Consider the following 14,873-nt stretch of genomic DNA (forward strand, 5'->3'; position numbering starts at 1 on the left):
CCCTCAGGGACTGGTGATTCCATAATTTTTGCCAGGGGTTGTAAATCCAATTGAGAATCTGTGGCAAGACTTGAAAATTGCTGTTCACAGATGCTCTCAATCCAATCTGACAGATGGATTTCACTCGCTAGATATGCAAAGCTGTTAGACATATACCCAAAAAGACTTGCCGCTGTAACTGCAGCAAAAGGTGGTTCTACAAAGTATTGACTCGGGGGGGCTGAATACAAATGCACACCACACTTTTCAGATATTTGTAAACCATTTATCATCTTCCTTCCGCTTCACAATTATGTGCCATTTTGTGTTGGTCCATCACATAAAATTCCAATCAAACCCATTTACATTTTTGGTTGTAACAAAATGTGGAAAATCTTAAGGGGTATGAATATGTTTTGAAGGCATTGTAAGTCTTCTTCCACAACCCAGGAATCCTGAATCAAATTCTACTTTAACTGATATGTAACAACAGACTAACAGTGTTGTGCCAATTGGAGATCAGTATAATGGGTGGATTCACTGAACAACATGAACAGCGTCTGTCGATAACTACCAGGCATGGTTGAAAATTGCTGGTTACAGCAGCTCTGGATTTGAGCCACTGGGGCTGCAGAAAAAAGCCATCCAAAAAGTAGATGCAGACATTATATGTTGCCTGCACTGCCAGTGTTTAAGCCTCTCGCAATATAGATGATCTGTACAGTTCATAACACAATAGTTATGTGTATCTACTTAAATGACTATAACAAATAGGTATCCTAAATGCTCACGCCCTCTGCACGAGGAACACCTCCACCGCGCCAATGTCACCCCTAAAACTATGAAAATACTAAATAAATAGACACCAGTGACAGTGATTAAATTAAAATAAACTAGTAAACACAGAAAATGTAGAGCTGCCCTCTTAAAATCACAATATGAATCAATAGTTAATTTAATCCTAAATGTCGGTTAAAAACCAAAAATGGTGAACCGACACATATGGTAAATTAGAAGGCGCTCAAAAACAGTCCAGGTGTACCTTGCAGTACAAATATTAGTGACAATCTCTATTGGTCAATAGGTTCCCTGGATATAAAGAATAAAGGTGTATCTGCAGTGTGAAATGGTGGTGATACCCTCTATTAATGAATCAATCACCTAAGTGTAACACACCTCTAATATTCAACAGGTTACCTGGGTGTAAACAGTAAAGGTGTACCTTGCAGCATACAATAGTGGTGACACCCTCTAATAATTCACTATTAGAGGGTGTCACCACTATTGTATGCTGCAAGGTACACCTTTACTGTTTACACCCAGGTAACCTGTTGAATATTAGAGGTGTGTTACACTTAGGTGATTGATTCATTAATAGAGGGTATCACCACCATTTCACACTGCAGATACACCTTTATTCTTTATATCCAGGGAACCTATTGACCAATAGAGATTGTCACTAATATTTGTACTGCAAGGTACACCTGGACTGTTTTTGAGCGCCTTCTAATTTACCCTGTGTCAGTTCAACATTTTTGGTTTTTAACCGACATTTAGGATTAAATTAACTATTGATTCATATCTACTTAAATGTAAAGATTGTGCAGGAATGTATTGTGTTAACCACTTGCCAACCAGCAGTTTAACTTTTACTGCTGGCTCAGATATTCCCCCGCCAACGTACTTGTACATCTCGGGGCAACTTATGGGTTTACAGGTGTTGTGCTGTGGTTGGACACAGCGCAAGTTTGTCAGCAGGCTCACAGCCAACTTGACTGACGTTAGATTTTTGACTCTGAAAATGTGATATGTAGTCAGGACATCCAATGTGTATTTAAACACCTTGAAAGCCTGAAGGTGCTCATTAGATTTTGGGCCCCTGTACATGGCTATGCTGCCAAAAAGTTTCTCACATGTGGAATCCCCATACTCTGAAGAAGTATCAGAATGTGTTTTGAGGTGTAATTCCACATATACCCATGGCTTGTGTGAGAAATATCTTAAAGTGACAACTTTGTGTAAAAAAAGTCTGGAAAAACATGACAAAAAAAAATTCTTCCAGGGACTCAACTCTCTCAGCATATACCATGGGGAGTTTTCTTTCCAAAAAGGAGTAATTTGGGGGTTTCGTACTGTCCTTTTTAGCACCTCAAGCAATGCAATAGGCACGAGCCAATGTCAGAGCTGCGTAAATTCCAGTATATATACACACACCATAATTGTACACTTTAACACAAACTTATATATACACTTACTGGGATTATTTTTTTTACCAAAGACAGGTAGGAGGTTATACGTTGCCCTAAATTTATGAAGAAATTTGATTTTATTTGATGTGTCTGTTAAAGTAGAAAATATTGTTTGTTTGTTTGTTTTTTTTAACATTTTTCGTCTTTTTTCGTTTATATTATAAAAATATAAAACCCAGTGGTAATGAAATGCCACCCAAATAAAGCTCTATTTGTGTGAAAAAAAAATATATAAATTTAATTTGGATACAGTGTTGCATGACCGAGCAATTGCCAGTTAAACACTTCAGCCTGGGAAGATTTTACCCCTTTCCTGACCAGAGCATTTTTTGCGATTCATCACTGCGTTATTTTAGCTGACAATTGCGCGGTCGTGCGATGTTGTACCCAAACAAAATTGATGTCCTTTTTCTCCCCACAAATAGAGCTTTATTTTGGTGGCATTTGATCACCTCTGCGGTTTTTATTTTTTGCGCTATAAACAAAAAAAGAGCGACAATTTTGAAAAAAACACAAAAACTATTTTTTACTTTTTGCTATAATAAATATCCTCAAAAAATATATATAAAAACACAAATTTCTTTCTCAGTTTAGGCTGTGTTCTACATATTTTTGGTCAAAAAAAAAAAAAAAAAAAAAAATCGCAATAAGCGTATATTAATTGGTTTGCGCAAAAGTTATAGCATCTACAAAATAGGGGATAGATTTATGGCATTATTATTAATTTTTTTTTTTTATTAGTAATGGCGGTGATCTGCGATTTTTATCGTGACTGCTAAATTATGGTGGACACAGACACCATTTTGAAACCATTGTCATTTATACAGCGATCAGTGCTATAAAAATGCACAAATTACTGTGTAAATGACACTGGCAGGGAAGGGGTTAAACACTAGGGGGCGATCAAGGGGTTGTGTGTCCTAGGGAGGTGTTCTAACTGTAGGGGGGGGGGGCTACAACTGACATGACAGCGATCACTGCTCCTGACAGGGAGCAGAGGATCTCTGTCATGTCACAAGGCAGAACAGGGAAATACCTCGTTTATAAAGGCATCTCCCCTTTCTACCTCTCCACACCGCAATCGTGGGCCGCCGGCAAACATCGAGTTCCCGGGACCGGCTCCCACGGTGTGTGCGGCCCTATAGGTGGCAAATTCAAAAGGGACATACAGGTACGCCCATTTGCCTGCCTGTGCCATTCTGCCAACGTACATCTGTGTGCGGCGGTCGGCAATCGGTTAAAGGAGCACAGGTCATGAAGGCGGTAAAATGTTCCAGTCTTCAACTGGTTAAACTCTTTACAAAGACACACTTTATTATCACTCCTAAAGTGCTCAAGCTGCTTTTAAATAGTCAATAGACCAATTTTCAAACTTACCTTGTTTTATGGAGTCATGGGATCTCTGTTCCTCTGGCTTTAGGCGCTCCACATTAACAGCTTCCAAAGTTTCATCTTCTTTTGATTCCATTTCCACATCCTGCACAGCACTGTCATCTTGTTCCTCATTATGTGGCTGGGATTTCCCTTGATCTTTGCTGGCTGTATCTGTATTGTAAAGAAGAAAAGTTATGAGAGAACAGTTGGCAAGCGATGTTTTAAACATCTACGTTACAACACCGACTCTAAATGTACCATATGTCTGTGCATCATAGGACTCTGCTCCTTGTTTGATATGCTCATAAGCATCAGCCTCTTCATTTTGTTGTGCTTGTTTGTCTTCATTTCCCATTTCACTGGAAGTGTCCATAGTCCGCAACCGCTTATGAACCTGCTCATTCTGCTCCCCTAAAGTGCGATCGTCATCTGCTTGGCCGGGCTTACGTTTGATGCTCTAATAGGAAAAAAAAAAGCATAGATATGCAAGAATAATAGCTACAGACAATACTATGTGCAATATTTATCTATTGAAATGAACAATTTTACAAAAAAGTATTGTATTCTTGAAAAGGAAATCAAAATTGTGGGTTTCACAAAGCAACATTTTAACGTACCTCAAACATTAAAAAACATGTAAAGCTGACTGCAGTTATTACCTAGTGACTATGTTAAAAATGTGTCCAATGAAAATGCCCTTTCCTTCTTGGAGAAATATACTGACACTGTCCGGGTTCAGTTAACATGTTAGACAGATAAGCAATTTACCTGTGTATTACGCACACTTTGCTTCTGAGAAGCCAGACGGGCCATTAGTTTGGACTCATGTCCTTCAGACTGACTTGCATCAGCAGATCCATTTCCATGTTCCTAAACATTACAATGCAAAAACATTTCAGGATCCAAACTATTGTTAAGCATTTACCATGGGGTCAACACAGTGAACCAAATCAAATATTTCTTCAACTGTTGACAGATCATGCAAATACTACCATCATGCCTGCTGAAGGGCTCATTCACACTATCTGCATTGACTGGCATTTTTCTGTATTGAATAAACGCCAGTCATCGCAAGGGCAAAAATATTTTCTGTGTGCCCCATTCACACCACAATACTGGTCTGTTGTCTGATGCTGAAAACTGAAAGCACGCTGCATTAGTCAATAGCAAGCTGGATGGCACTGCATGTCACTGTGGTGCAATGCGCTGCACTTCTGTGCAGAGACATGATTAAAACGTTACTGCAGCACTATGCGGAAAAAAAAAAATAGTTTGGTGTATTTATTGTATGCAGAGTGTGAGCGAACCCTTTTTAAAGGGCATTTGTTTACTGTTAAAAATTATTATGAAACGAGATTTAGTAACTGAATTTACTTCTTTGGCTTCATCCTTTTCTGAGGGAGCACCAGCCAATTCAGCAGCATCATCACTTTGCAGGTTGTCCTCTGCAGTCTTGCCATATGTTTCATGCTCCATTCTTTCAGTGGAGTCCTGCAACTCATTTTCAGAATTTTCATCATTCTAGTAGGAAAAAAAAAAAAAAAAAAAGATCCAGCCTGGGTAATGTTTTTGCATATGAAGAGCAAATCTTGCTTCTTTAACTGCATATATAGTTACAAACCATACACAGAAATCATTCTAAAACAAACCTTGTGATGTGATTTACATTGTAGTGTATTTATTATGAGCAGATAAACTATTACTGTGGTTTTTTACTTAATTAAATATTTAATAGAACTCTTTTTAAACACTCACCAGTCCAAATTTGTGCTTCCGACTTAAGAGATTAGTATATAAGCCACCAGAGGGAGCCATCAGTGGATAAATTGCTAAGCCTTTGCTTAAAGAGGAACTGCACTCTGCTCACATAATATGTAATAAAAACATCTTTGCCATTCTAAAGCTTCCCTCCAGCCACTTTGCATATTTTATATATACTGTGATTCTGTACTTGCCAAATATGCTGCAGAAATCTTCCTCCACTGAGTCAGACTGCATCGATTTTAACTGTGGGCAGCTGAAGCTGCTGCCTGTTCACTTCCTGGATTTACACAGACACACAGAGGCATGCCTTCAGCTCTGCAGCTCTCATTGGCCGTGTTATGACTCACCCCCCCTCCCTTCCTGGCAAATTCTCAGGAGAGAGAGAGAATTGTGCATGTAGTCATAAGCCTAGGCTTTTTACAAGACAAGAAACAGGAAGTGGGCTGAATAAGGTACTGGCAGAAAAAAAATTGTTTTACTATCCAAAGTTAAAAAGACAAGGGCAAAGTATTTAATAGATTGAAAGATGAAAAAAATGACTAAAATTCCGCTTTAACTGTTGGGATAAGCCATCGGCATACTTTTGCCTTTCTTGTATGCAAAAATGTGCTCTGCTTGATTGACCTCAAGGCATCATTCACATAGGTGTTGAGCCCCATAGACCATGAATGAATTGTGTGTTTATGTGGCTTGAACTCCCTGGTGCTGCTATGTAAGTCAATGGGGACAGCGGCTGGATGGACAACCAATCTGACAGGCAAGCAAGTGAGCTGCACCGAAAGCATACAGTGTGCTCTTGGGGCCACTCACCTGCATGCCTGTTGGTTGTGTCTATGCAGCCACTATTGCCCCTTAGATTTACATAGGCTGCCTGCATGCAGCACCTAGTGGCTTGAGTCGTATAAACACATGCCCACAGTCTACAGACTAAAATGCTTGTGTGAAAAAGACCTAAAATGTTACACATTATAAAGTACTCATCTACCTCCATTTCTTTTTGGTTTGTGAAGAGCTTCACAGATCTGATAGCCAGTCAATGTTTCTATTTTATGTATTAATCAAGGTTTGTCATTACAAGGGACTCAAAGGGTTCAGTACATTTATTAGGCAATACCAAATATTAACTGTGCAGAGGAGTTCGCTGTAACCGAGGAATGGGCTTGGAAAAATGTGAGACCCTTACACGTATGACCACTTGTGATGCTTGATTTGTGAACTATATTACCTGAGGCGTGAGACCTTGCTCAGTTGGTAGTTTATTTTCATTATTTTCACTGTCTTTTGCAGCATCTGGAATGTTCTCTTTTTCCTCAGCTTCTTCAACTTCTTCCTCTGCCTTCTGTGGACCCTCCTCTTGTAACCGCTCCTCATTATTGTCCTGATCAGTTGCTTGCTCTGTTTCTTCAGGTTCCTGAATCTCTTTTTCAGAATTCCCTTCACCATCTTGTTCTTTATTTTCTTCATCTATTTCCATTGGCTTTTCATCAATATCAAAAGGATTTCCATCTTAAATTCCCAAAATAGTTTAATTAGACTTGGTGGTAAGATAAAAATAAAGGAGGGAATTTTCAATGTAAAAATATGTGCAGTGCAATTTATATCTAACCAAATGGTGCATTTTTATTTATTGTTTTAGAGATCTGAGTGGATTGCCCAAAAAAAGGGCATTTAATTCCGGATTGAAACTCACCTTAAATTGTTTGGGCTAAGTTGGTCCAAACAAACTATGCCCATTACCCATTGATGCAGCCACTGTGTGTACAGCAATCGACTGTAGAAGCAAGAGCTACATACAGTAAGGAGGCACTGCATTACAGCCACAGTACAGGTTGACTTCTCGCCTGCTGAGAGAACTAAAGTTGGTGGGCATACCCTCAAAGATGTTTTCAGGTACTGTGCTCCATAGTGATGGATTATTGCCCTCGACCTGTATAGCACTCTATGGCTAACAGTGCTTTGCACTAACTGCCACAGTGAGCGCTCATGCAGGATCCAGTACCTAAAGCAACATTACAGGCTGTCCCCACAGCGAGCAGTCTATGCATGGCTCCCAAGGTTTTACTGAATTTGCCTTGATCCTGACACACTGCTTCTGTGTAGGTGTTAGAAGACAGTAAGGGTTGAAGAATCAAAAGATAAAATAAACTGGTAAAGTTAGTTTCTCCAGGAAGAGGAAGAACCACAACAATCAGCTGTCAGACCATGTCAACAATGACCATGAAGTGATCAAGACCACAATGTGTTAAGTACACCAATATAGCTAAATACTTATATGACATGCTATGGTAACAGGTTTTAAACAATACATTTTACCAATATAGCTCTTACTTAAAATTTTAATATTTCCCAACAAATAAAATACCCACTTCCTTCTATATATTGTCAGGGAAACCAGCATCAAGCTACTTCATCAGCTGAGATCACTTTTCTACTCTAGATAGGAGTGGTCTCCTTTTTTAACCACTAGACGACCAGCCGCCGCAGTTATACTGTGGCAAGTTGGCTCTCCTGGGCAAATCGCCGTAGCTATATGGCGGCCACTTTAAGATCACTAGGGGGCGCACGCGACGGAGCCGTTGGGCATGCCAATGATGTCTGCCGGGCACCTGCAATTGCTCCTGAGACACATAACGGAAATCTGTCAATATAAACAGATGGATCTCCGTTCTGTCAGTGGAGAGGAGACCGATCTGTTGTTCATACCAAGTATGAACAGCGATAGGTCTCCTCCTCCAGGCAGTCCCCTTCCCCCACAGTTAGAATCACTCCCTAGGACACATATTTAACCCCTTGATCGCCCCCTAGTGTTAACCCCCTTCCCTGACAGTGACATTTATACAGTAATCAGTGGCTATATATAGCACTGACCGCTGTTTAAAGTCAATTGTCCTAAAAAAAAGCATCAAAAGTGTCTGATTTGTCTGCCGCAATGTCGCAGTCCCAATAAAAATGGCAGATCACCGCTACTAGTTATAAAAAAAAATAAAAAAAAAAAAAAATGCCATAAATATATCCCCTATTTTGTAGACACTATAACTTTTGCGCAAACCAATCAATATACTCTTTTTGCAATTTTTTTCACCAAAGTTTTGTAGAATACATATTGGCCTAAACTGAGGAAGAAATTACCCTTTTTTAAATATTTTTTGGGGGGTTATTTATTATAGCAAAAAGTTAAAAAATATTGTTTTTTTTCAAAATTTCAGTCTTTTTTGTTTATAGCGCAAAAAATAGGATTTTTTTTTTTTTTTGGTCACAATTACCTGTAAAATCCCTTTCTTTGAGTATATCATGGGACACAGAGTTAAATAATATTCATTACCTACTGGGTTTTAAGCCATCTCAAGGTGAATGGACGCTGGTAGACAAAGTCTTTGACAGGAAGTGATCCCCTATATAACCCCTCCCATACAGGAAGTTTTGTAGCAAGCACTGAACCCTCAAAAAAGAGGGGAGGGATCTCTGTGTCCCATGATATACCCAAAGAAAAGTATTTTACAGGTAAGTATAACGAAAAAAATCCTATTTTCCTTTACATACATCATAGGACAAAGAGTTAGCCCAATATTCATTACCTACTGGGACGTCCCAGAGCAATAGCCTTAAGGGGAAGGAGACACCCTGCCAAACAATAGCCATCAGACCTTATGCGGCCGAAAGCCGAATCTGCTGCTCGAACATCGACTTGATAAAATTTTGTGAACGTATGCACTGAAGACCAGGTAGCAGCCTTACAAATCTGAGCCATAGATAACTGATGGCGAAAAGCCCAGGAGGTTCCTACAACCCTGGTAGAACGAACTCTCACCCTGAAAGGGAGGAGCTTTATATTTCAGACCATAGGCCTGAATAACCAATTGGCAATGGAAGCTGCCTGCCCAATCTTGGGTCCTTTTGGTAAAACAAAAAAGGAGGCTGATCCTCGGATCTCCGCAGATCTTGACAAATAAACCTTGACTGTCCAGACAACGTCCAAGGAATGCAGTTGTCTCTCTTTCATTGAACGAGGCTGAGAGAAAAAAGGCAGCAAAATAATGTCCCGATTCAAATGAAAGGCTGATACCACTTTTGGCAAAAAGGATGGAAGCTTGCGTGACAGGAAGGCTAGCTTGCGTGACAGCAAATCTAATGGAATTTCCTTGATAGGCTCAAATGTAAGCTCTTCTGAGCAGGGCCCTCTTAATCCTATTGTATTGTATTGTATTATAACTGTATTGTTTCCCTTTTATATTGTAAAGCGCTGCGTAAACTGTTGGCGCTATATAAATCCTGAATAATAATAATAATAATAAAATGTAACACAGACAGCACTAAGTTCAAGTCCCAAGGACACATAGGTTACCTAATGGGGGGAAGCAAATGAGTTGCCCCCTGCATAAAGGTTCTGATCAGCGAATGGGAGACTAAAGGCCTTTGGAAGAACACTGTCAGGGCCGAAATCTGACCTCTGATTGTACTCAAAGCTAATCTGATTTCCACAACTGATTGTAAAAAAAGAGAGAATTCTCCCAATCACGTATTTCCGAGGATGACATTTTCTGGCTTCACACCAAGCAATTTTAAGTCTTCCAGATCTTATGATAGATCTTCCTAGTGACAGCATTTCTAGCATTTACTAGGGTAGACACCACTGGTCCCTAGATGCCATGGTCCTTTAACACCCTGGATTCAATAGCAATGCTGTCAAATTTAGAGACTATGATTTAGGGTGGAATATAGGATCTTGAGACAGTAGATCGGGGTGACATGGAAGCGTCCATGGCCAGTCTATTGTCAGTCTCACAATCTCCGAGAACCAGGGCCTTCTGGGCCAGGCTGGTGCCACCAGAATGACTTGAACCCCCGGTCTCTGAATCCTGCGCAGCAAATGTGGAAGAAGAGGGATCAGGGGGAAAAGCATAAACCAGGGAATACTGGCTCCATGGAACTACCAGAGCATCTGCTCCGATTGCCAGAGGATCCCTTGTTCGGGACACAAACTGCTGTAGCTTGTTTTTGATGCCAATAGGTTGACCTCTGGCCACGCCCAATGCTGGCAAATTTCCTGGAACACCCCTGGATGCAGGGACCATTCCCCCAGGCAGATCCGCTGGCTACTGAGATAATCTGCCTTCCAGTTCTCTACTCCCGGGATATGGGCTGCCAATAGGATCGGCACATGTCCCTCTGCCTAGGCTAGCATGTGGTTCACCTCCTTCAGAGCTGAATGACTCCTGGTACCGCCTTGGTGGTTTATATGGGCCACTGTGTTGGCATTGTCGGACTGAACCCTGATAGGGCAGTCCTGAAGGTCCACCGTTCAGGACCGTGGGGCCAGACGTACTGCCGTAACTCCAGCACGTTGATGGGCAGGATCTGTTCTGTCCCCTTAGCTGTGAGCCCCTCTAGGGTTGCTCCACAGCCTGAGAGAGACTGGCATCTGTGGTCATTACTCACCAAGTTACCAGGAGGAAGGATCTTCCCTTTCGCAGGTTCTGATCCTGCAACCACCAGTTTAGGCTTAAGCGTGCCCGAGGAGATAAGAACTTAAGAATTGGATAATCCAGGACTTGTCCTCTCCTGTTCCAAGCCAACAAGATGTCTTATTGTATAGGCCTGGAATGGAACTGGGCATAAGGCACTTCCTCGGAGGACACCATCCTTCCTAGAAGGCTCATACAAAACCGATTGTTGTCTGGTGCCCCTTATCTGACGCACCTGAATCTTTAGGGCACAGATCCTTACGGGTGGCAAAAAAACACCTTGCTTGGAACGTATCTAGGATAATACCTAAATATTTCAGACGACTTTGAGCTGGTCTCAAGGCTGACTTTTCAGTAATTATGACCCAGCCCAAGCTTTCCAAATACTGCACTGTGCAGGTTATGCTCTGTTCTAGAGCCTGTAGTGAGTGATCTCTGAGCAGGAGCTCATGCAGATACTCAAGCACCAAGATGCCTTGGGCCCTTAAAAGACCCAGTACTGGTGCTAGGACCTTTGTGAACACCCGGGGAGCTGTGGCAAGCCTGAAGGGTAGAGCCACAAACTGAAAATTACGTTCTACTGCAAACTGCAGGAACCTCTGATGAGGCTGAAAGATAGGTATGTGTACATACGCGTCCTTTATATCGATGGAGGCTTGAGTCTCCCATCTGGAGCGAGGCTACAACTGGGCAGACTCCATCTGAAAGGGCTGGATTAGTAGATACTGGTTCAGGGATCTTAGAACCGAAATGGGCCTTGTGTCCAAGTTTGGTTTTTGAACCGTAACCAGGTTCGAATAAAACCCTGCACCCCTTTCGGATACAGAAACCTGTACGATCACTCCTTGATGCACTAAATGATGTAGTGCCTGAAACTTCTTTTTGGAGGATCCGAGGGAATACTGGATCTTAGAAACCTCTGAGGGGGAACGCCCCCTAACTCCAGCTTGTAACCGTGGGATATAGTCGAGGTGACCCACTCTTCCTGAACCACTGTTCTCCAAATGTCCGCAAAGTGCAGCAGCCTTCCCCCCACCCAATAGTGGGGGCTTCCCCTCAAATGGAGGGCTTGGTGACAGATTTAGAAGAGCATTGGACCCAGGGCTTTTTCTGGCCCTGGCCTTGCGGCTTGCCCCTGGCTCTAGCGCCCTGTTGGTGGAACTGCCTTGGCGCTGAGACACCTGAGGAAACAGTCCCTGAGGTTTTAAATGGGGACGCCTGGTGCTTCTCTTTACAGAAAGTAGAGATCTATTCCCTCCAGAAATCTTTTGGATATATTTGTCCAAATCATCACTAAACATTCCCCATGAAAGGGGAAACCTGCCAACAACTTCTTACAAGGAAGCTCGGCTGACCAGTTCTTAAGCCACAAAAGTCTGCACATATGTACAGACAAGAGAGCCAAACGAGAAACCTGCTGCATTGAATCCTTTAAGGCATCAACAGCAAAACACAGCACTCAGGGATCGGTCTTATTTTCAGAAAGATCATCCTCCTGGTTAGGCCTGTCAGGCAGTCTGACCTGATCCTTTACGGACTGGCAGATACCAATTGCTGCAACAGCCGGCTGAATAGCTGAACTGGCCAAAGAAAAGGAAGCCTTTAATGACTCCTGTTTCTTGTCAACAGGGTCCTTCAAGCCCTGTGCATTATAACCCGGACAAGTTAAGTTTTTGTTTAAGGAAGAGACTGCCGCATCTACGGCTGGCATGTGCCATTCCTAATGAACTTTTCATCCTTGGGCTATAAAAGGGAAAATCTCTTTAGGAGGAACAAAAAACCTGTCAGGATGTTCCCAATCAGCATAAACCGCCTTTTCCAACAGTGGGTGTAAGGGGAAAGCCTGTGTGGCCTGAAGAGGCTTCAGGGACTCCAAAGTGGACCAGGGGAGCTCAGTAATCTCTGCAACAGGCATCTTAAAGGCAGAACGAACCATCTCGGTAAGAGTCTGGTTCAAAATCCTCTGCGACAGAGGTAGACACCAACTGGAAATCTTCTTGTCCAGATTGCTCAGAAGCAGACTCATCTGCCAGGCCCTCCACAAAATCCTGAGCTTTTAGCACTTCCTCATCCTATTCACGCTCCAAACTAGGAGGCTCAGGGGAGGGGGGTCTATCACGTTTCTTGCCACGCTGCGGGATGGAGGCAATCATGCCAGTAATCCTGTGCTCTAATTTGGCTAGGGCCAAAGACAGTTCATCTCTGGTGATAAAGGGTCAAGCAGCAGCGTTGACTGTAGGCACCATACCAGATAGGCGCAGCGGCTCAGATTGCCCGGAACCCTTTGGTCTTTCAGGGGATATCACATAGGTGCACCCTTCCCTTTAGTGTTAGTCCCACTGCTCTTTTTTGAAGACATTTACAAGCCACAAAAGGAGTAGCTAGGTGTAGCATTAACACACCTCAGAAGGGAGACCCTTTAATATGGCTCACCAAGCCCCTATGCAACAATCCTGCTAAGCACCTTAGCCTGCCAAGCACCACTTGGTGACTCACGTGACCCGGGTAAGGAGAAATGAACCGATGAAAATGCCTGGTTCAGAGCCTGCTTCTCACAGCTGCCTTCTGGAAGCACCGCATGCTTGGCATACACAGCTTAAATGAGCTGGCTGTGCGCCAGACGTTGTGCGCGGACCTGGCGAACGGGCACAGCTGTATTTGCTAATGACGCAAATCTTCGTGCGCCCAGATTAGGTTATGGCGCATGCGCTGCTCCGAGTGAAGCCGTGTGTGTGTGCCATGGCCGCCAAACTGCCGAGCATTTTGGTAAAAGAACGTGTGCCCGAACAAAGATGTGCAATAGAGCCGCCTCATGCGTGACCATCCATTCAAGGTAAAAAAAAAAAAAAAAAAAAAAAAGGTACACTTTACAAACACCCACAGCTAGCCCAAAACTCCCCCGTATGGTCACGCACACAGATGTCCAGCTTCTAGCTAGCTTGACCGATAGTTACAATCACTGGGACGCCCCACAATAAGTAAATAAGGGGGTTTCACTTACCCATCCAGTCAGGTGCGGGGCAGCTTAGAAACTAAGAGCCCAATCTTCATCCATCAGGGTGGGTTCCTGTCACTTGAGGACCTTCAAGAACCGGGTACCCTTTTCATGTTTAGGGTCCACTCCCTTGGACCTGTACAGCACCCTGCAGGAATGCCTTAGTGCTGTGGTGTCCAGGATTACACTTTGCAGGGTCCAGTGCTGGATGTTGCATTACAGGCAAAACATCGCAGGATCTTGTCTTTGCGAGGCTTAGGTACCATTTATCTAAGCATATATAGCCCATGTCAAATGGATCCGATCGGTCAGTCCCTTGATTCATTTAAGAACGTTTGTGGAACTAGAGACCTGGAGATGAGAGCTCCTACAAACATGCCACCTTACAGACACTGGTAAAAAAAAAAAAAACTGATGTACTTACTGTATGGGAGGGGTTATATAGGGGATCACTTCCTAAGACTTTGTCTACCAGTGTCCATTCACCAAGAGATGGCATATAACCCAGTAGGTAATGAATATTAGCCTGTATCCATGATGTATGAAAAAAAAAAAAAAAAAAAAAAAAACGCAGAGATGATCAAATACCACCAAAAGAAAGCTCTACTTGTGAGGAAAAAAGGGCGCCAATTTTGTTTGGGTACAGCGTCGCACGACCGCGCAATTGTCAGTTAAAGCGATGTAGTGCCATATTGCAAAAAAGGGCCTGGTCATTAAGGGGGCATTTCCTTCCAGGGCTGAAGTGGTTAATTTACTGGATAAGCTAGTAGAATGAAGGATGTAACATTTTTTATTTTGAAATCAAAAGGTTCATAGAAAACGGGTCATACATTTGAATAGCAATACAAGATGACTGAGGACAATACATTTATGCAAATATTAGGCTGTGATATTCAATAATAAGAATGCGCAGGGAAAGACACTACTTAAAGACAGTGGAATAGAGTCAGAATGCCCTATTTGAATTATACAAAGAATTCCTGAAAAATTAAGAACTTTAATCGAAATTGGAGTGCATCTTGACATCACAACTTCTAAAAGTTTGATTAA

The 14,873-nt window shown here is 42.3% G+C and overlaps 1 protein-coding gene across 1 annotated transcript in view; it reads right to left on the reverse strand.

Annotated features, from left to right (window-relative positions):
• Positions 1–14,873, reverse strand: part of MDN1 (midasin AAA ATPase 1) — a 455,945-nt gene that overhangs the window by 33,778 nt on the left and 407,294 nt on the right. The window contains 5 exon segments of the mRNA XM_073628928.1: positions 3,606–3,773; positions 3,861–4,059; positions 4,371–4,472; positions 4,977–5,123; positions 6,592–6,872. Coding sequence (XP_073485029.1) covers positions 3,606–3,773; positions 3,861–4,059; positions 4,371–4,472; positions 4,977–5,123; positions 6,592–6,872 — 897 coding nt within the window.

The sequence above is a fragment of the Aquarana catesbeiana genome, linkage group LG04 (assembly GCF_042186555.1).
Source record: "Aquarana catesbeiana isolate 2022-GZ linkage group LG04, ASM4218655v1, whole genome shotgun sequence".
Taxonomy (NCBI): domain Eukaryota; kingdom Metazoa; phylum Chordata; class Amphibia; order Anura; family Ranidae; genus Aquarana; species Aquarana catesbeiana.